General features: G+C 43.4%; 2 protein-coding genes across 2 annotated transcripts; both read left to right on the plus strand.

The window, feature by feature from the left end:
• The first annotated feature begins 451 nt into the window (after positions 1-451).
• LOC135636380 (uncharacterized) lies at positions 452-1,966 on the plus strand. Its single transcript, XM_065148069.1, has 3 exons — positions 452-622; positions 728-1,621; positions 1,715-1,966. Exons 1-3 carry the CDS (start codon positions 452-454, stop codon positions 1,964-1,966), a joined length of 1,317 nt encoding a protein of 438 aa, XP_065004141.1.
• A 293-nt stretch (positions 1,967-2,259) lies between these two features.
• Positions 2,260-3,342, plus strand: LOC135636382 (uncharacterized). The gene is made up of 2 exons (XM_065148070.1): positions 2,260-2,457; positions 3,076-3,342. The coding sequence occupies exons 1-2, from the start codon at positions 2,260-2,262 to the stop codon at positions 3,340-3,342; spliced, it is 465 nt and encodes a 154-aa protein (XP_065004142.1).
• The last annotated feature ends 18,580 nt before the right edge of the window (positions 3,343-21,922 follow it).

The following is a 21,922-nucleotide window of genomic DNA, read 5'->3' on the forward strand; positions in this document are numbered from 1 at the left end:
AATCATAACTGTAAACTACCTTATGCTCATTTATAAAACGTATCTCAAAGTTCAGTATCTTCAGAATCGACATTTAGACGTAAACCGGTTTTATCGTACGAACGTCGCATTTCTGTTTGCGCTTGCATTCTGATTTCCATCATAAACTGCAAACTGCTTTCACAGATTTACTTTAACGTCATCTCATTTAATCTTAAGTTAAAGTAATCTTAGAATCGGCTTTTACATCGAAATCATTTTTTATCAAACGAACGCATCTTTCGTTTTAATCGCAGAAAGATTTCTGCTGCACTAATTCACCCCCCCCTCTTAGTGCTCTTGATCCTAACACACCCTGCTTGCGTTATCCCAACGTGAGGATGAATCACTCTCCTAGTTCGTGGCATGCTTTGCCATTGAAATTTGGGGGTTCCCGGACACTCACCCTTCTTTGATCATGCAGGCATTCCTGATGGGCTTGAGGCCCTCGAGGTTCTTCTGGTCGTTGATTGAGAAGCCGCCTGTAACCATCCCCGAGATGCTACAATGCGCCAACCAGTACATCGCCGCCAAAGCCCTAATGGCAGGGAGGAGCGAGGACAACAAGAGGCCGAGGATGGAGCAGGCCCGAGGAGCGACTTCGGTGCCACCAACGCAACCTCGCAAGAGGCCCGATCAGCCTGAGCTGTTACTCCAAAGGCCCCCGCCTTTGCCTCTGAATACATTCTCTACTGAAATCATTCTCTAGATCAGGGAGAAGGGTCTCTTATGCCAACCCAATCCCCTGAAGGCCACTCATAAGGATTGCTCTAAATATTGCATGTTCCATCGGGACTACAGCCATGACACGGAAGACTGTCGCGACCTCCAAAATCAAATTGAGGAACTAATCCGAAGAAGTCACCTTAGGCGCTACCTCAAGGAACTAGGGGAAGCAACTCCATGCCCTAGGGGCCCTGTCGAGAGGCAGATTGATGTCATTATCGGTAGACCAACTACTGGTAGCAATAGCTCAACGGCAAGGAAGGCCTACGCCCGCGACACAATGGAAAAATGCCCCCGACCCAAGTTCGAGCCCGAAATCACCTTCGGGACCGAGGAGGTCAAGCGATCCCACTACGACGATGCTTTGGTGATCTCCATCAGGATCGCCAACGCTCAGGTCAAAAGGGTAATGGTCGACACTGGGAGCTCCACCGATGTGCTATGCCTCAACACCTTCAAGAAGCTTGGCTTAACTAATGAGGATTTCACCCCCATGAACTCGGCGCTCACCGGATTCATCGGAGATTCCATCTCCCCACTCGAGACCACCACCCTCCCTGTCACCATTGGGGAAGAGCCAAGAGCCAAGACGATAATGGCTATCATCATGGTAGTCGACCTACGCTCAACCTACAACATCATCCTCGGCCGCCCGACCCTCAACAAGCTGAAAGCAGTAGTTTCCACCTACCACCGGGCCATCAAATTTTCAACTTTGGCAAGGGTTGGGGAATCCCGAAGTGATCCGAGAGAATTAAGGCAGTGCTACCTTACGGCGGTTACTCTCCTGGAGAGGTCACACCCCCATCAAGCCCCAGATCCCCGTGAAGAATGCATGACACCAATGCACTTGGAGCCCCCTGAGCAACTCACCGAAGTACCTCTAAAGAGGAACCGACCTGATTTGACCATGAAAATCGGGACGACACTGCCCGAAGCAAAATAGCTTCAGCTCATCGATTTCCTAAAGGAAAATGCCGATGTGTTTGCATGGTCCTCCAAGGAGATGCCCGGAATCGACCTAGGGGTGACCCAGAACCACCTCCACATCCACCCTGAGGCTAGGCTTGTGAAGCAAAAGCTAAGGAAGTTCGCTCCCGACCGACAGAAGGCGATTAGCAACGAGGTCGACTGCCTTAAAGAGGCAGGATTTATAACCGAGGTGAAATACCCCCGCTGGTTGTCGAATGTAGTCCTCATTAAGAAACCCAATGGAAGCTAGAGGATGTGTGTTGACTACACCGATCTCAACCGAGCATGCCCCAAAGATTGCTATCCACTCCCGAGAATAGACCAGCTGGTCGATGCCACCACAGGCTACGAACTCCTTATATTTATGGACACATTCTCGGGCTACAACCAGATTCGGATGGCACCATAAGACCAAGAGAATGTTGCCTTCATCACCGATAGAGGAGTGTATTGCTACAAAGTGATGCCTTTCGGCCTAAAAATGCTGGGGTGACTTACTAAAGAATGGTCGACCAGCTATTCAAGTAATAGCTCAGGAGGAACATGGAAGTGTACGTAGATGACATGATCATAAAGAGCAAGACCGCAAGCACACATATGGCCGGCCTGGCGGAGACATTCCAAACGCTCAGGCGGTTCAACATGCGCCTAAATATCTCGAAGTGCATCTTCGGGGTCAGCTCGAGAAAATTCCTCGAGTTTGTCATCCACCAGAGAGGAATAGACACCAACCCGGAAAAGGTTCGGGCCATAACAGAGATTTAGCCTCCCCGCTCGATTAAGGAGGTGTAGTGCCTCACCAGCGCTCGGCCGGTTCGTGTCGCGATCAGGCGACAAGTGCCTTCCCTTCTTTCGGGCTATTCAATAGGCCGACAGCTTTGCGTGGACCTCGGAATGTTAGGAAGCCTTCGAGAAGCTAAAGGCATGCCTTGCTCGATTGCCCCGACTCGCCTCACCCGAGCTGGACGAGGTCCTCGGTCTTTACCTAGCAGCTTCGGCACAGGCGGTCAGCTCAGTGCTAATTCAAGAAGTGCCACCGACACAACAACTTGTCATTATGTCAGCCATGTTCTCATCAGGCCTGAAGTATGGTATTCCCTGATCGATAAGCTAACCCTCGCACTAATGAAAATGGCCCGAAAGCTGCGACCATAATTTTAGGCCCAAACGATCAAAGTGATAGCCGACCAACCATTATGGCAAATCCTCTCCAAGTTCGATGCATTGGGTCAGATACTGTGATGGTTGGTCGAGCTCGGCAAATTTGACATTCAATACGCCCCCAGAACGGCCATCAAAGCCCAAGTATTAGTCGACTTCATCTCCGAACTAAATCCTAAAGATCATTCTGTTGAACAGGAGCACAGCAAGGGCATGTGGACCCTGCATGTGGATTGCTCGGCCATCGTCGAGGTGACCAGGGTCGGACTTATCCTCAAAAGCCCGTCTAGAGAAACCTACGAAAGATCATTCCGATTACAATTCCAAGCGACCAATAATGAGGCCAAGTACGAGGCACTACTCCACAGACTGCGCCTCACCCTGGAGATGCATGTGGGTGACCTTGAGGTTTTCAACGAGTCCCAGCTGGTGATGGGACACATCAATAGGAGCTACGAAGCCTGAGATCCAACGATGGTGCAATACCTAACAGAAACAAGATGTCTCACCCGTCGCTTCAACTGCCTCTCGATCACAAGGATACCTCGGGCGCAGAACGTGCAGGCTGATGCTTTGGCCAGGTCGACCTCTGCTCATAGCCAGGAAGCAATCCTAGCAACTAAATCTATAATGGTCCCGACCATGCTAACGTATGACGTCGCCGAAATAGAGGTCTCACCAAACCGAATGGAAGAAATCCTCCGTTTCAAGAGGGACGGGACGCAGCCCGAAGACCTGACGGTCACACGACGATTGAGGCAGACCCAAGCCTGGTCTTGCGAGGTCGGTGGAAAGCTATATGAGAGAGCCTTCTCCCAACCCCTCCTGCACTATCTCATGCCACCAAAGGCCGAGATGATTCTCGTTGAACTCCATGAGGGGATCTGTAGGGAGCACATCGGGGGCCAAATCTTGGCCTTCAAAATCCTCAGACAGGGATACTACTGGCCGACCATGCGCCAAGACGCCCTATCATATGTATAGCGGTGCCAATAGTGTCAAAGGCACACCCGGTTGCAACGCCAACTAGCGGTGCCTCTTACCCTGGTGGATGTTGTTAGGATCAAGAGCACTAAGAGGGGGGGGGGGGGGGGGGGTGGGGGGGGTGGGGTGAATTAGTGTAGCGGAAAACTTTCGACGATTAAAACTGCGTTCGTACGATAAGAGCGATTTCAGTAAAAAAATCGATTCGTAAATCACTTTAACTTATGATCAAGCAAGATGCAGTTAAAATGAATCTATAAGGGCAGTTTGCAGTTATGATGTAAATTAGAATGTAAGCACAAACTGAAATATGATGTTTATATGATAAAACTGATTTATGTCTAAACACCGATTCAGAAAATACTAAACTTTGAAACACGATCGTAAATTCGCAGAAGGTAGTAAGCTATTGAGGAGGTTTGCAGTAAAGATAATATGCTCAAAGTAAATTTAAACTAGAGAGCACCGCGATTTTAGAGTAGTTCGGTCAATCTTAACCTACATCCAGTTCTGGCTTCCTCCACCAATGAGGTCACCGACGTCCACTAGAGGCCTTCCTTCAATATGCGAAGACCAACCACCCTTTTATAGTTTCACTCCTTTTGACGGGCTTAGGAGACAACCCTTATAGAATTTTCTCTCCTCTCTTCAAAGATCAGAACTTGGAAGAAAAGAGGGAGAAGAACTTTTAACTCATACAACACTTTTGAGCTCTAAAAATCACAGAGTAAGATCAGGATTTCGGTGGTTTTTGGTTGCTCTATCGTTGCTGAAAGGTTGGGGTATTTATAGGACCCAACCTAGATTGAATTCCAAGCTCAAAACTGTCAATTCCCGGAATTCCGGGGTCTGGAGGTTGCACCGCCTGACTAGAGCGGTTGCATCGCCTGGCAGAGCTTGAAGACTAAGCCTTTAGGCGGTGCCACCTCCTATCAGGGGCGTTTGCACCTCCTGCTAGAGCTTAGAGACCGAGCTCAAGCGGTGCCACCGCCTGACTAGGGCGGTTGCACCGCCCAGCCAGAGCTCGGAGACCGAGCTCAGGCGGTTGCACCTCTGTCAAAGGCGATTTCACCTCTGTCAGAGGCGGTTGCACTACCCAGCCAGAGCTCGGAGACTGAGCCCTGGGCGGTGCCACCGCCGACCCTGGCGATGCCACCTCTAGCCAAGAAATCTGGGTCCGAATGGGCTGATCCATTCGGCCCAATTTGGGTCTGTCAAGGGCCCAATTATCCCAAAATTAAGTTAATGGGATCACCTCCCATTTCTAACTTAATCATCGTGCTAACTACGAATTTCTTAATACATTTACTACAGCTTGCTTCCGGTGCGTCAATCGCTTCTTCCGGCGAGCTTCCAGCGAACTTCCGACGAACATCCGACGAACCTCTGGCGATGCTCCGACAGACTTCCAGCAAACTCCTAGACTTGCGACGATCCACTTGGTGAGTTTCGGCGAGCTTCTTTTGGCAAGCTCCTGGACTTTTCGGATTTGTTCCCGCAGAACCTCCGACGACCGTCCGAACTTTCGTCGAGCTCTCGAACTCCCAACGTGATCATAGTCTTGACTCCGGCGTAACTCCTGCTGCATGTCTTACTTTCATTGTAGTTAATTCTGCACACTTATCTCAACATATGGATTAGATAACAAATGACAATTGATGTCATCATCAAAATCCGAGATTCAACAAATGCGGCTTGGCCCTTTGCCCAATGGGGACTTGACCTCCTTGGGCCTTTTTAGGACAACGACGCTTCCTCATAGTCGGGGTTGACTACTTCATAAAGTGGGTTAAAGCCGAACCCCTAGCATCCATCACCGAGAAACAAGTTCAGGGCTTCACATGGAAGAATATCATTACCCGGTTTGGAATCCCGAGAGCTATCATCACTGACAATGGAACTCAATTCAACAATGCTAAATTCAAGGCCTATTGCTAGTCATATGGGATACAATTGAAGTTTAGCTCGGTCGCACACTCCTAAACCAACGGCTAGGTTAAAGTAATGAATCGGGAAATCCTGGAAGGCATTAAGAAGAGGGTCTCGGGTGTGTGCGGGGCTTGGATGGATGAGCTCCCTAGCGTCCTGTGGGCAATGCAAACAACCCCCAAGACCACCTTGGGGGAGTCTCCATTCAGTCTAGCATTTGAGATCGAAGCAATCCTTTCGCCCAAAATGGTGTTCCCGACCTTGCGCACTATCGTCTACAAACAAGACAACTCCGAGGAGGGTCTACGGGCGAACCTAGATCTCCTTAAAGAGAGAAGAGCCAAGGCGCACCTACGCACCTAGACATACAAAAAGGCTACAGCTCGAATCTACAACCACAAAGTTCGTCCATGACCAATCAAGGTCGGAGACCTCGTCCTTCGAAAGACTAAGGTGAACGGCCTAACCCAAGTAAGGGGAAAGCTCGAGCCAAACTGGGAAGGCCCCTACCAGGTCTATGATGTAGTCTGAGAAGGAACCTACCGCCTCGAGACTATGGAGGAAATCCCCTACCAAGGACGTGGAATGTGGCAAATTTAAAAAGATTTTATCCATGAAGGCAAAAAGTCAAGATGCCGAAAAGTCAGTTTTCATTGATCAAAAGAAACATACACATTGTGCCCGGGCAATACAACCTCAAATTTTGACCCGACCAAGGCAAAAGAGAAAATGTTATAACCCTTAGTTGGGGGGGATGTTAGGACTATAGCTAGGAGAATCCTAATTGAGAGGGGCATTCATGTAAAACCTACTTAAACTGACCCCTATTAAAGAGGTGAAGAGGTCGGTTAGGGTTTGAAGGTTATTTCTTAGAGAAGAATTAGGAGTTGTAAAGGAATAGGAGTCTTAAGTAGGAGTCATATTATGAGTCTTGAGTAGGAGTCTTAATTGAGTAGGAGTTCTATTAGGAGTTAGGGTTTAGAAATCCTATAAATAGCCATGTATTCATCCTCTTTTGATAAGCAATAGATGAATATTTTCTGCAGCCTTTGAGTAGCAACTTGGAGGGAGGAAACCCTATAGAGTTCCAAGGATGCCGATCCCCTAAAGAGATCAACCCCAAGTTTAGAATCTGTAAGGTTTCTAACACATGATATCATAGTAACATTTTTGACATCTTACTACCCTTCCATAGCCATCCATCAGCCCTCCACAATCGCCTAAAGCAATTCCCACAATTGCTTAAAAGATCGTCGCCAAATTCCGCTGTCATCTCCACCATCGCAGATCATCCTTTTATCTCCCTATGAATTACAATAGGTTCTGGTTTCCTACCTTACTACTACTGTAATTTAGTTATCCTTATTTGAAAATCTAAAAAAAAAAATTGTTTCAAAATTGCTGCATAAACTTTTCGTCGTAAAGTTTTTATCTCTACAATAAAAGATACATTGCAGAATTCCAACCGCATATCACAGTCTGTTTAACCTTGCTATTATATTTTTTTATCAAAATCTCTATGAAATTTTTATGACAGCTTTGACATTTCCTAACAGCAAATTTCTCTTTGGTTTTGTTAAAAAATTCTCAGTATAAATCATTGATATTTTACGTCTAATCTGTTATACTTGAAAATCTGTACTGTAAAAGTCCAACCGCATAGCATAGTTTGTTTGATCTTGCTACTATTTATTTTTTGTCCAAATCTTTACAAAATTTTTATGGTAGCTTTAAGACTTCCTAACAGTGGATTTCCCTTATGATAGCCTATTAAACCCATAAAGTCATGTAGCAATTTTATGTTCCTCGAGGCCTGCCAATTCTGCATTGCTTCTATTTTGGAGGGGTCCACCATCACATCTTACTCTGATATGATTTGCCCAAGATATTCCACCTTTTGTTGAAGAAAGCAAAAATTAATAGTGGTCATTGTGTATTCGAAAGGTGGTTTTTGGTATGTCTTTTTTGCACACTCATATTTGATGATACCCGGATCGAAGGTCCAGCTCTATGAAGATTTGTGCTCCCTTTCATCTAGCAATTCATCTACTACTAGAATAGGGTAGTCATCCTTAATGGTTATACAATTGAGAGCTCGATAATCAATGCATATTCGCCATGTTCTGTCCTTCTAGCATACAAGTAGCACTAGTGAAGAGTAAAGGCTGCAACTTAACTAAATGGTGGAGGTTTGTTAGATCTTTGCTAGTTGTCTGTTAATGTTCTTGTAATCGGTTGGTCTGAAGCGGATCAGCAGTCCTTCTTTGAATTGTCACCATGAGAGGACTCCATGAGTATGTTCAAACTAGTTAAACCACTATATGACATCCCTTTCAAGATATATAGCTGTAATTTTCACCATAGATGCATCCACAATTTTGTGGTACCGAAAATATCGCTCCGCGCGCAAGATCCAACCAATCGGGTCTCCTTCTTCCCATCTAGGGAAGTCCACTCTCATGCGTGGATAGTTGGGGTCAGTCATAGAGTCTATCCAATCTTGGAAGTCATCTCTTTGGGCTTGGTGCGATTGATTTCTTTGGGCTTGATGGTCGGCCCAAACTAAGTTTGGAAAAGAGACTCCGAATCTTATTATCCATTCGTGTGTCGAAGGCTTCAAATTTAGCATTGATTACCTACTCAAATGGCATAGTATATGCCTCCAAATCTGTGATATTAATATCTCTCTTTTGTTGTCGGGTTAAAGGCATGTATAGGTCAAGAGAAGTAATGGTTGAAAGGGTTGCTAGATTGGTGGATGTAGGCTGCGGTTTAGGCTTAGTTTGTGGCTGTTTTGGGTACAGTTTAAGGGTGTGGTTTAGTGGAGTTTTAGGGCTGTGGACAAAAGCTTTAGATCTGTGGTAGATGGCAGTAAAGGTTTGATAGAAATCGGTGGAAGTTTGCTGCAGAATTGTGTTGTCTTATAAGAGCAGAATTATCGTCGAAGAAACAACGGTTTCTCGACGAAATTTCCACCAAAAACTTAAGAGATTTGAGGAGGGAATTGACAGAAAAATCTCAGTTTATATGACAGAAAGGATGTTCAATTTAATTAAGAAAATTTCGGTACTATAACAGCAAGGAAATTGGTGCAAGTTGCGATAGCAGAATTCTCATCGAAAATTTTTTGTGGTTTACGATGAAAATTTGCAGCAACATGAAATCATTTTTGGAGATGAATTCCTCAATAGATCAATCTTAGATAGAAGCTAAGATGTTCTATGAATTGTTTAAGAAATTCCATTCAAAAAAGATTGCAAATAGATGGGTTAAGGCACCAATATGCGGCTGAAATTTTCGCACAGATTTTCAAGTGTAGCAGATTGGACATAAAAGATCAGTAGTTTATATTGAGAATTTTTCGATAACACTAAAGGGAAATCCACTATTAGGAAGTGTCAAAGCTATTATAAAAATTTTGTAGAGATTTGGATAGAAAAAACATAGTATCAAGATCAAACAAATAGTGCTATGCGGTTGAAATTTTATAGTGTAGATTTTCAAGTATAGCATATTAGATGTAAAAGATCAATGGTTTATATTGAGAATTTTTTGACAAAACTAAAGAAAAATCTACTGTTAGGAAGTGTCAAAGCTATCATTAAAATTTCTTAGAGATTTGGATAGAAAAAACATAGTAGCAAGATCAAATAGATTGTGCTATGCGGTTGGAATTCTGCAATGTATCTTTCATCGTAGAGATGAAAACTTTGTGACAAAAAGTTTATGCAGCAAATATTGGAACAATTATTTTTTGGATTTTCGAATAAGGATAACTAAATTGCAGTAGTAGTAAGGTAGGAAACCAGAACCTGTTGCAATTCATGGGGAGATCAAAGGATGATCCGCGATGGTGGAGATGACAGCGAAATTTGGCGATGATCTTTTAAGCAATTGTGGTAATTACTTTGGGTAGTTGTAGAGGGCTGATGGATGGTTGTGGAAGGGCAGCGAGATGCCAAGAACGCTGCTCTGATACCAGGTGTTAGAACCCTTGTAGATTCTAAACTTGGGGTTGATCTTTTTAGGGGATCGACCTCCTTGGAACTCTATAGGGGTTCCTCCCTCCAAGTTGCTACTCAAAGGTAGCAGAAAAGATTTATCTATTGCTTATGAAAAAAGGAGAAATACATAACTATTTATAGGGCTTCTAAATCCTAACTCCTAATAGGACTCCTACTTTTAACCAACTCTGACTCCTACTCAAGACTCCTATTCCTTTACAACTCCTAATTCTTCTCTAAAAAATAACCTCCTAACCCTAGCCGGCCTCTTTGCTTCTTTAATAGAGGTCAGCTTAGGTAGGTTTTACATGAATGTCCCTCTAAATTAGGACTCTCCTAGCTAGAGTCCTAAAAAATATCCACAAAGCAAGGAGGCGAAGAAAAGGGAAGACCATCACTTACCCGGACGAGCGACTTGGCCGCCCCCTCCACCAGCACCTTCGAGTCAGAGCTGTATAGCTCCTTAGCCAATGATAGGTGTAGTGCCCCTCGGATGAACTCCTGGGCGGTTTCTCCATCGGCCCAAGGTCGGTTGTCGGCCTTCAAAGCCGACCACCGGTCGGCATAAGGGGCTCCCGACTCCTCGACCGGAAGGTCGACCATCATTTGGGCTTGAAACTGCCCACCCTTGGGCCAGGAGAAGATGCGGCACATTTCCCGCACCGGTAGGGGGGATACCGGCCCCATCCTGGAAGGGTCGCTACCAGATGATCCGGCCAAACCCTTCCCCTTCTCACTCCCCACGCCCTCTCCCTAGACACGGGTCCTAGATGATGCCAGGTGGGCACTCGAGCGTGTGGCTCGATTGGCCGGCATCTTTTGGACCGCTAGCTTTGTCCTCTTGGGAGGGCGCTCTATTGCCGGTGATGCTGGCGCCCTCTTCGGGGTCCCCTCCAATGGGACAATCTCGCCTCCAGAGCCTTCCCCGTCTCGAGATGGGGGCTCAACAGCTTTGGTACTAGCCGTCCTCGTCATTGATCATAAGGCCACCATTTCTGCAAGAACAGATAGCGGTCAGATGGCATGGAATGAACAAATGAGCCGTTATATGCGAATAGTCATAACCCCGGTGGCGGGGCTCAGCTCAGCTCCAACCATCCACTCCTCGATCATCTCATTTATTACCCGAGAAGAGGATAGGATGCTCCTTAGATGGTCCACCAGCACCGTGTCACCAGCATGGAGCGACGGGAGGGCGTTATCAATGGACCGAATGGCCCACCTGGTGCTGAAACCCCACTCTTGATCATAGCTGATGAAGAAGAAGTGCCTCTTCCAACCTTTGTACCATGTACCACCAAGAGTTGGGCGATACCTGGGACGAGGAAATCTCTCAAAAGTAAAGGCAATCCCTAATGACAGGGTGCATCAGAAACTGCAGGCCGGCTTCGAGCACCCCCACCATCAGACTGAATCCGTTGGGGAATCGGTCGTATGGCCGCTGCCCCGGACAAGGAGCTGTTGAATCTCGGATTTTGATGATGAAACTAATTGATTGTGTTTAGATGTTTAACTGCATTATGAGTGATGCAGGTCTACTCGATCAGGATTAGACAGTTGACGCAGGAGGAATTGACGTTGCACCGGAGGAGATCACGTCAGGATATTGGACGACAAAAGGCTTCGGATGTCGGGCATCGGGCCAAGGAGAGTGGAATTGCACCAAGGATATCGGGGTTGCGGAGGTCAACCACCGATTGGGCAAAAAGCCACAAGAGATGACGATGCGCTAAAGAATCGGATGAAGCACCAACCAATGACATGCCGAGCAACAAAATGTCAATTTGCGTTGTAATAATTGTCTACATCGGAGTAGAGTTTTGGCTTGCATGTGCAGGATTAACTACGATAACGATGAAGACATAAAGCAAAACAAAGTGCGGAGTCAAGCAAGAAGGATTTGTTGGGAGTTCGAGAGTTCGACGGAAGTCCGAAGGTTCGTTGGGAATGCTGCCGCAACTAGCCGAGAATGAGTAGAGAGCTTGCCGAAGGGTTTTTCGGAAGCTCGCCGGAAGGTTCATGGGAAGTTCGTGGAGCTCGCCGAGAAAGATCGGAGCTTGCCGAAGAAGCTCGTTGGAACTCACCAAGATCAAATCATAAAGTCTAGGAGCTTGCCGGGAGTCATCAGAATGGTTTCCGAGAGTTTATCGGAAGACTGCCGAAAATTCGCCGAAAGCTCGCTGGAAGAAGTCTTGACTTACAGACTTTGTAATAGCTTATAAAATATCTTTAAATTCATAGTTAGTACATTAATTAGGGTTAGGATTAGGTGTTAATCTTATAACCCAAGTAGGGGCCAATTGGGCCCGAGTTTGGACTCGTTTGGGCCAAGTTTGGAGCCCAACCAGTGAGCTGTAATAGTGTAGGCGGTGGCACCGCCTAGAACCCGAGATCTGAGCGGTGGCACCGCCCACCACCCGAGAGGTCCAACGGTGGCATCGCCACCGACAAGCGGTGGCACCGCCAGCCTCGGAAACCCAAGAGAATTCAAATTTTGGAGCCCAAATTTGAATCCTCTTGGGGCCTATAAATACCCCTCTATTCTCAGCTGAGATTATAATATTTGAGAAGCAAGAGATTGAGAAAAGAGTCTTAACAAAGTCTTAGCAAGTCTAGTTTTCAAATTGCTTGAGTGTTCACCTCCGCTCATCTTGTTGAAAAGAATTGTAAGAGTGTGAACCACTTGTAAAGGTTGTAAGAGGGGTATTAGTCCTTCCCCTATAAAGAGATTTGCTAGTGGAAGTTGGGAGCCTCTTTGAAGAAGGCTTTGCAAGTGGATGTAGGTCATTTTGACCGAACCACTTTAAAACTACTGTGTTATCTGGTTTGCATCCTACTCTTGCCATTTACATACTGCAAACTTCTTTACTTAGTCACTACGCTTCCATACGCTTCTATGTTATCAAGCTTCCAAATCGGTTTTCATTGATATTGGTTTTTATCGTACGAAAGTTTTTAAACCAACGTTATTTTACCGCTGCACTAATTCACCCCCCCCCCCCTCTTAGTGCTGCTTCAATCCTAGCAATTGGTATCAGAGCCTGTTATTTCTCATTTCGGATTTACACCCGAGAGAAATGACTCTTCATGGCTTTCAAGAGGGCTTATCGGTTGTTCGTCCACCGTTGTTTAACGGATTGGACTACACTTATTGGAAAACTCGAATGAGAGTTTTCTTGATTTCTATGAATTTGGATTTATGAAATGTTGTTGAAAACGGTTTTCAACATCCCTCTAAACCGATGAACGAATGGTCGGATTTGGAGAAGAAGTATTTTTCTTTAAACGCAAAGGCTATGAATGCCTTATTTTGCGCTTTGGACAAAAATGAGTTCAATCGGATTTCTATGTGCGAAACGGCTTTTGATATTTGGCGAACACTTGAAATCACACACGAGGGAACTAGTAGAGTCAAAGACTCGAAAGTTAACATTTTATTGCATGATTTTGAGCTTTTTCGAATGCAACCAAGCGAGACTATAGGCGACATGTACACCCATTTCACGGATGTCGTCAATAATCTAAGAGTTCTTGGTAAATATTTTTCAAATTTTGATCTCATAAGCAAGATCTTAAGATCCCTTCCAAAAAGGTAGGATCCTAAAATAACCGCAATATAAGAAACAAAAGATTTAAATATTTTTTCACTTGAAGAACTAATTGGTTCATTGATGACATATGAAATGAATACCACTTGAGCGATGACTCAACTGATGAGGACAATGATGAACTTGAACTTCGAACACTAAATATTAATAAGTTCATTAAACAAAAATCTAAAATAAACAATGAACTTGAACGGAGGAAGAGGCCAAAGAAGAGGAAGGCAACCAAGGATGAATCAAAAACTTCCAAAGGTGAAACGGCGAATTGGGCTTTGATGGGCTTCGACTACAAGGTAAGTAACTCAACTCTCTTGAATTATTTTGAAATTACTTGAAGTTTTTCATGAGTGCTTAATTTAGATAGCAGGAATAGGAAATAAAAATTATTTTTCAAAAATTATATCATGTTTTTCGTTTTAGCATCTTTTGAAAAATTAAAAAAATTGATCATGAAATGTATATTGCTAAGGTTTCATGCATGTTATGTTTTTGAAATGTTGAATGATGTATACAACATTAGGGATGATAATTTTATGATATGTGATAATGCTTAGGATTAATCCATACATGTGTAGCTTGATGATTTTATGTCATACATGAGTTTTTGACGTAAATGTTGATTTGAAACTCTCATTTTAGATTAACATGTTTTTAGTCTAATCGTTTTTATGACATATTAAGATGACATAGTACATGTACATCTATGTATGAATTTCTTGATAGTCTTTTGATGATAGATGTGATATCACGATGTGTTTGGTCTTGACGGCTTCATGACGAAACTTATGTTTCGATGATGATAGATGTTTTTAAAAAAGACTTGAATACACTCACATGAAATTAATTGTATGAAATGGAAATGAATTTTCTATCTTATTGAAATTAATAAATTTATTTTACTAATTTTGTGAATCTCGAAATTGATTTTGAGGACTTGATTATGAATTTCAAGTTAACAATTTGATTTAAATGAGTTTTATCTAAATCATAATCTTGATCTTGCAAAATTGGAATCACAAATAATGTCTTTTAGTATTCATGAATTGATACTCACAATATGAAAGTATTGGTATTCATGACTTGAATTTGATTGAAACATTGCATGCTTAAATTAATCATTCTCCTATGTTTCAAAAATTCTTTAAATGCCTTACGTGATGATTAAAAATTAATTTACTTTATGATAAATCTATGTATAACATTTTGAATCTCTTGAAAGTAATGTTGAGATTTTGATGATTTGGACGATTCGAATTTGAATGAGTTTTATCCAAAATCGTGATCTTGATTCCGTGATATTTACAAATTAAGATTTATTATGAATCAAGATTTTTTCATTAATCGATCTCCCAAGATTTTTTTTTGATTATTTATGAGTAGGTTTTTCAAAAAGAAATTATGCATTTTGGTATTCACATATTCTAATCTTTCATGATATGATTTTTTCCTTGTATTCATGAAATGTTTATCGCATCACCCAAACTACTTTATTCTTGATATTTCTTGTGTGGTGATATAAAATTATGCATGAAATACTCTTGATATTATTTTGATACATACAAATGAAAAGTTATAATCATGAATGGTCGGATTAAATTTGACAAGTTAATACCATTATGATTTGAAACATTTATGATTTGAAATTATGCACGCAATTACTTTTTATTTTGATGATATATGCATATAATGTGTATCATAAATGCTCTAAATGATGAATGCTTAGTGTCATGATCAAAATATTGATAAATACTATGATTTATTACCAAAATGATGTATCATATATGATATGCTCATAATGTTGATTGATTTATTCAATATCGTGCATGAATGAAATATAAGGTTTTTGAAATAGTGCATGTTTCAATTTGAAAATATAATGATGCACAAATGAGATTGATACTTACCTTCGTCATAATTGATGTAAAGGGTCTTTCCTTCTTTTTGATAATGACAAAGGGGGAGATAGTTAGCTTGCACAAGACAAGAGAAGCAAAAAATTACAAACATACACATCGCAAAAAGGGGCAAAACTTATTAGCTTGCTCATCTCAAAAGCAAGAAATGCTATCTTGCAATCTCAAGCAAATGAGCTATCTTGCCTATTTCAAGAAGCAAAACTTGCAACTTGCACATTGCAATAGGAAGCAAGAATCATGAGCTTACACAAGAAAGCTATCTTGCATTTGCTTTCAAAATTTTTACTAGCTTTTATGTAGTAAAACTTGCATATCATAAAAATTTCCTAGCTCGATCATTTCATTGAAAGAACTTACTATCTTGAACATCACAAAAGTTTGCTACCTTGCATGATATAAAATTTGCTATATCAAACATCGTAAATATTGTTACTTGCAAAGAAAAGCAAAGTGCAATCTTGCACAATAAGCAAGTGTTGAATTGCCATGATTGAACTTAAGAATCTTGCTATGCTTTTGTGCTTATATGTTGTGATGAAAATCTAGCTTCATGTTGTAAAAACTTGCATATCTTTTAAAATAGCTAGAGCTACTTCTTCTTTTGGTTGATGACATAGGGGGAGAAGTATATTGATGACTTCATGTATTGAATTAAATATTTTATATATTTGCATGATGGTTTAAATTTTTTTTCCATAACATGTGATGAATGTTACTTGGATTTGGGATAATCCAAGTGTTCTATCAATGACATATTGATAGGGGGAGTTTGGTTAAACTCCGGGGAGTTAAGGTTAACTCCGTTAGTCATCAATTAGTTGTCATCATAAAAAAGGGGGAGATTGTTGAATCTCGGATTTTGATGATGAAACTAATTGATTGTGTTTAGATGTTTAACTGCATTTTGAGTGATGCAGGTCTACTCGATCAGGATTAGACAGTTGACGCAGGAGGAATTGACATTGCGCCGGAGGAGATCACGTCAGGATATTGGATGGCAGAAGGCTTCGGATGTCGGGTATCGGGCCAAGGAGAGTGGAATTGCACCAAGGATATCGGGGTTGCGGAGGTCAACCACCGATTGGGCAACAAGCCGCAAGAGAGGACAATGCGCTAAAGAATCGGACGAAGCGCCAACCAATGATGTGCCGGGCAACAGAATGTCAATTCGCATTGTAATAATTGTCTAGATCGGAGTAGAGTTTTGGCTTGCATGTGCAGGATTAACTACGATAACGATGAAGACATAAAGCGAAATAAAGTGCGGAGTCAAGCGCGAAGGATTTGTTGGGAGTTCGAGAGTTCGACGGAAGTCCGAAGGTTCGTTGGGAATGCTGCTAGAACTAGCCGAGAATGAGTAGGGAGCTTGCCGAAGGGTTTTTCGCTCCAGATCGCTCCCTACTAGTGACCCATTAGCAACCCAAGCTCAATTCCTTCTCGGGTCGCTCTAGATCGCTCTCGACTAGCGACCCATTAGCGACTCAATTTGGTGCCGAGCTCACAACTCAGTGCCCAAACTTAATTCGATGTCGAGTTCACAACTCGGTCCCTAGACTTAATTCGGTGCTGAGCTCACAACTCAGTCCCCAGACCCAATTCAGTGCTGAGCCCACAATTCGGTCCCCAGACTCAATATGGGGCTGAGCTCACAACTCGATCCCTAGACCCAATTCGGTGCCGAGCTCACAACTCGGTCCCCAAACTCAATATGGAGCCGAGCTCACAACTCGGTCCCTAGACTCAATTCGGTGCCGAGCTTATAGCTCGGTCCCCAGACTTAATTTGGTGCCAAGCATACAACTCAGTCCCTAGACTCAATTCGGTGATGAGCTCACAACTCGGTCCCCATACTCAATTTAATGCCGAGCTCACAACTCGGTCCCTAGACTCAATACGGAGTCGAGCTCACAACTCGGTCCCCAGACTCAATTCGGTGCCGAGCTCACAACTCGGTCCCAGACTCAATTCGGTACGAAGCTCACAACTCGATCCCCAAACTCAATTCGGTGCTGAGCTCACAACTCGGTCCCCAGACTTAGTACGGAGCCGAGCTCACAACTCGGTCCCTAGACTCAATTCGGTGCCGAGCTCACAACTTGGTCCCTAGACCCAATTCGGTACCGAGCTCATAACTCGGTCCCCAGAGTCAATATGAAGCTGAGCTCATGGTCCCCAGACTTAATATGGAGCTGAGCTCACAACTCGGTCCCCAGACTCAATTCCGTGTCGAGCTCACAACTCGATCCCCAGACTCAATACGAAGCCGAGCTCACAATTCGGTCCCCAGACTCAATTCGGTGCCGAGCTCACAACTAGGTCCCCAGAACCAATGCGGAGCCGATCTCATAACTCGGCCCCCAGGCTCGACGCAAGGCTAGATCCACCCTCTTGGTCGCCACACCTGGTTAACGACCAAAGTGTTGAATCTCGTATTTTGATGATGAAACTACTTGATATATGTTTATGATTTAATCTGCGTTTTGAGTGACGCAGGATGCTTTGATCAGGATGAGACAATTAAAGCAGGAAAATCATGTTGTGCCGGAGGAACATGTCAGAAGATTGGACGTCGGGCCGGTGGATCGGTCGGCGTATCGACAGAAGGCTTCGGGCCGTGGACTCGGGCATCGGGCCAAGAAGAGCGGGTATTGTGCCAAGGATATCGGAGTTGCGGAGTCAACTGGCCGATTGGGCAATAGGCTGCACGAGAGGACGATGCGCCGAAGAATCGGACGAAGCGTCGAGGGACCAATGACATGTCGGACAACTTGGTTAATTGCTTAGGATTAATTGTCTCGATTGAAGTTTTGTTTTGTTGTGCAGGATTAACTACGATGAGAGTAAGACAAGCAGCAGGTGTTGCGCCGGAGTCAAGATCATGATCACGTTGGGAGTTCGAGAGTTCAACGGAAGTTCGGACGGTCGTCGGAGGTTCAGCGAGAACAGATCCGAGAAGTCCAGAAGCTTGCCAAGCGAAGCTCGTCGGAACTCCAAGTGGATCGTCGCAAAGTCCAGGAGTATGCCGGATGTCCGCAGAAGGATCACCGAGGGTTATCGGATGATCGACGGAAGTTGGCCGGAAACTCGCCGGAAGAAGCGATTGACGCATCGGAGCAAAGCTGCAGAAGTTGTCTTAGAGTTAATCGTAGTTAGCATGATGATTAAGCATGAAAATGGGAGGTGATCCCATTAGCTTAATCTTGGGGCAATTGGGCCCCTGAAAAGATTCAAATTGGGCCGAATGGAGTGAACCATTCGGACCCTGATTGCACCAGGAGGTGCAACCGCCCCAGCCAGGAGGTGCAACCGCCTGGGCTGTGGGGTTGGGAGGTGCAACCGCCCCAGCCAGGAGGTGCAACCGCCAGGGCTGCGAGGCTGGGAGGTGCAACCGCCCCAGCCGAGAGGTGCAACCGCCCAGAGCTCAGTCTTCGAGCTAGACTGGGCGGTGCAACCTCCTCTGCCAAGAGGTAGCACCGCCAGAGCTCAAGTTTCGAGCTCTGCCAGGCGATGCAACCACCGAGCTCAGTCTTCGAGCTCTGGCAGAGAGGTGCATCAGCCTGAGCTCAGTCTCGAGCTCTGCCAGGTGATGCAATCACCGAGCTCAGTCTTCGAGCTCTGGCAGAGAGGTGCATCAGCCTGAGCTCAGTTTGGAGCTCTGCCAGGTGATGCAACCACCGAGCTCAGTTTCGAGCTCTGCCAGGTGATGCAATCACCAAGCTCAGTCTTCGAGCTCTGCCAGGTGATGCAACCATCGAGCTCAGTCTTCGAGCTCTGGCAGAGAGAAGCAATCGCCTGAGCTCAGTCTTTGAGCTCTGCCAGGCGGTGCCACCTCTCCAGTCAAGAGGTGCAACCGCCTGATCCCAGAATTCTGGGATTTGATCGATTTGATCGTTTTGAGCTCGAACTTTGAATTGGGTTGGGGCCTATAAATACCCCACCCATTCAGCACTGAAAAGATACAGACCTACACCGAAATCTTGATCTTTTCTGTGATTCTAAGAGCTCAAAAGTGTTGTAAAGCCTTTAAGTCTCCTCCTTCTGTTCTTCAAGTTTTCAGTTGTAAAGTGAGGAGAGAAAGGTCTGTAAAGGTTGTCTCCTGAGCCTGTCAAAAGGAGAGAAATTGTAAAAGGGCAGTTTGGCCTTCGCCCATTGAAGGAAGGCACCTAGTTGACGTCGGCAACCTCATCGGTGGAGGAAGCCAAAAGTGGAGTAGGTCAAGGCTGACCGAACCACTCTAAATCTCTGGTTTGCGTTTATTTTCGAGCACTTTATCATTACTGCAAACCTCCCTCATTACTACTGCTCTCTGCGCTTTCACGAACAAGTTCTAAGTGCTGTTCTTCCGAATCTGCATTCAGACGTAAATTCGTATTTTCATACATTACAGTTTACGTTTACATTTGATTCTGCAGAACTGTTTTCCGTGCTTTTACGAACGAGCTTCTTTACAGTTTACACTTACACTTTAATCCTATTGATAACTGCAATCTGTCCTCTACGATTTTACGAACGATTTTCAGCATTTAGACGTAAAACTGCATTCAGACGTAAATCGGCTTTCCTCGCTCAATCATCAGATCTCAGTTCACATTTACATCTTGATTCCAACTGCATACTGCCTTTTGCAAGTATACAAACAAGTTTTTGAGTTTAGACGTAAATCTGCGTTTAGACGTAAAACTGCGTTTAGACGTAAATCTGCGTTTAGACGTAAATCTGCGTTTAGACGTAAATCTGCGTTTAGACGAAAATCTGCGCTTAGACGTAAAACAGCGTTTAGACGTAAATCTGAGTTTAGACGTAAATCTGCGTTTGGACGTAAATTTGCGTTTAGACGTAAATCTGAGTTTAGACGCAAACTGCGCTTAAACGCAAAACTGCGCTTAGACGCAAAACTGCGCTTAGACGCAATCTGCGATCAGACGCAAACTGCACTTAGATACAAACTGAGAATTTGCTTTTGCATCATAACAGTTTTTGAACGAACGCAGCTTTTGGTTTTAAATCGTTATAAGATTTCCGCTGCACTAATTCACCCCCCCCCCTCTTAGTGCTCTCGATCCTAACAATTGGTATCAGAGCGAGGTATTTCTCATTTCGGATTTACACCCGAGAGAAATGACTTTTCAAGAGGGCTGTTCGGTCTTTCGTCCACCGTTCTTTAACGGATTGGACTACACTTATTGGAAAACTCGAATGAGAGTTTTCTTAATTTCTCTAAATCTGGATTTATGGAATATCATTGAAAACGGTTTTCAACTTCCCTCCAAACCGATTAACGAATGGTCGGTTTTGGAGAAGAAGAATTTTTCTTTAAACGCAAAGGCTATGAATGCCTTATTTTGCGCATTGGACAAAAATGAGTTCAATCGGATTTCTACGTGTGAAACGGCTTTCGATATTTGGCGCACTCTTGAAATCACGCACGAGGGAACTAGTAGAGTCAAAGACTCGAAAGTTAATATTCTACTGCTTGATTTCGAGCTTTTTCATATGAAACCAAGCGAAACCGTTGTTGACATGTACACCCGTTTTACGGATGTCGTCAATGGTTTAAAATCACTTGGTAAAAGCTTTTCGGATTTTGAACTCGTTAACAAAGTTTTGCGCTCACTTTCTAAAACTTGGGATTCAAAAGTAACTGCTATTCAAGAATCGAAAAACTTGAACCATTTTCCACTTGAAGAACTAATTGGTTCATTGATCACATATGAAATGACGTGCAATGCACGTGAAGAACTTGAGAACCACCTTCCAAAGAACAGGAAGGATTTGGAACTCTGGACAAATGAATGCCACTTGAGCGATGACTCAAGTGATGAGGACAATGATGAACAAACCAACCTTCCAAAGAACAGGAAGGATTTGGGACATAGAACATTTGAAGACCACTCGAGCATAAGCTCAAGTGATGGTGAACTTAAAATGAAACGAAAATTAAAAAGCAAAAAGAATGGAACTACTTGCTTTAAACGCAAGAAGAAGAACAAAAATTGGGATGAATCGAGCTCATCTGAAGACGAGAAAGTCAACAAAAGCGAGGCGACAAAATACGCATTACCAGCCTACGACGTCGAGGTAATTAAAATGCCTTTGGTTTATTTTGAAATTACTTGATGCCTTCATGATATATTTTCTTTTTTAGTTTAGAATTAATTTTCTTGAAAATTACATGTTTAAAAATAAAAATACAAAAATTATGATCATGCTGATAATTTCGAAAATAATTGCATATTTTATGATAAACAAACAAAATGATTTTGATCATGGTTAAGAAATAATAATGTGTATCATGTTTAATTAACATTGTTGAATGAAATCACGTTTGATTTAAAGTAATGCATAAAGATGTAATATGAAATGATTATTAACAATTTTATGCATGTGATTTTAAGTTATCCATGATCATGAGCTTGTTTGATCTTCTTGATTTAATTTCAAGATCTATAGCAAAAATCATGTCTGAATATATGAAAATGTTAATTTAATTTTCGGATTCACTTAACAATTTATATCCTAACAATCAGATTTTCTCATACACTTATGAAAAATATTTTTCTAAAATGGATTTGATGAAATGATTCATGCTTATAAACTCCATCTTGAA

Source organism: Musa acuminata, chromosome BXJ3-4 (genome assembly GCF_036884655.1).
Source record: "Musa acuminata AAA Group cultivar baxijiao chromosome BXJ3-4, Cavendish_Baxijiao_AAA, whole genome shotgun sequence".
NCBI classification, from domain to species: domain Eukaryota; kingdom Viridiplantae; phylum Streptophyta; class Magnoliopsida; order Zingiberales; family Musaceae; genus Musa; species Musa acuminata.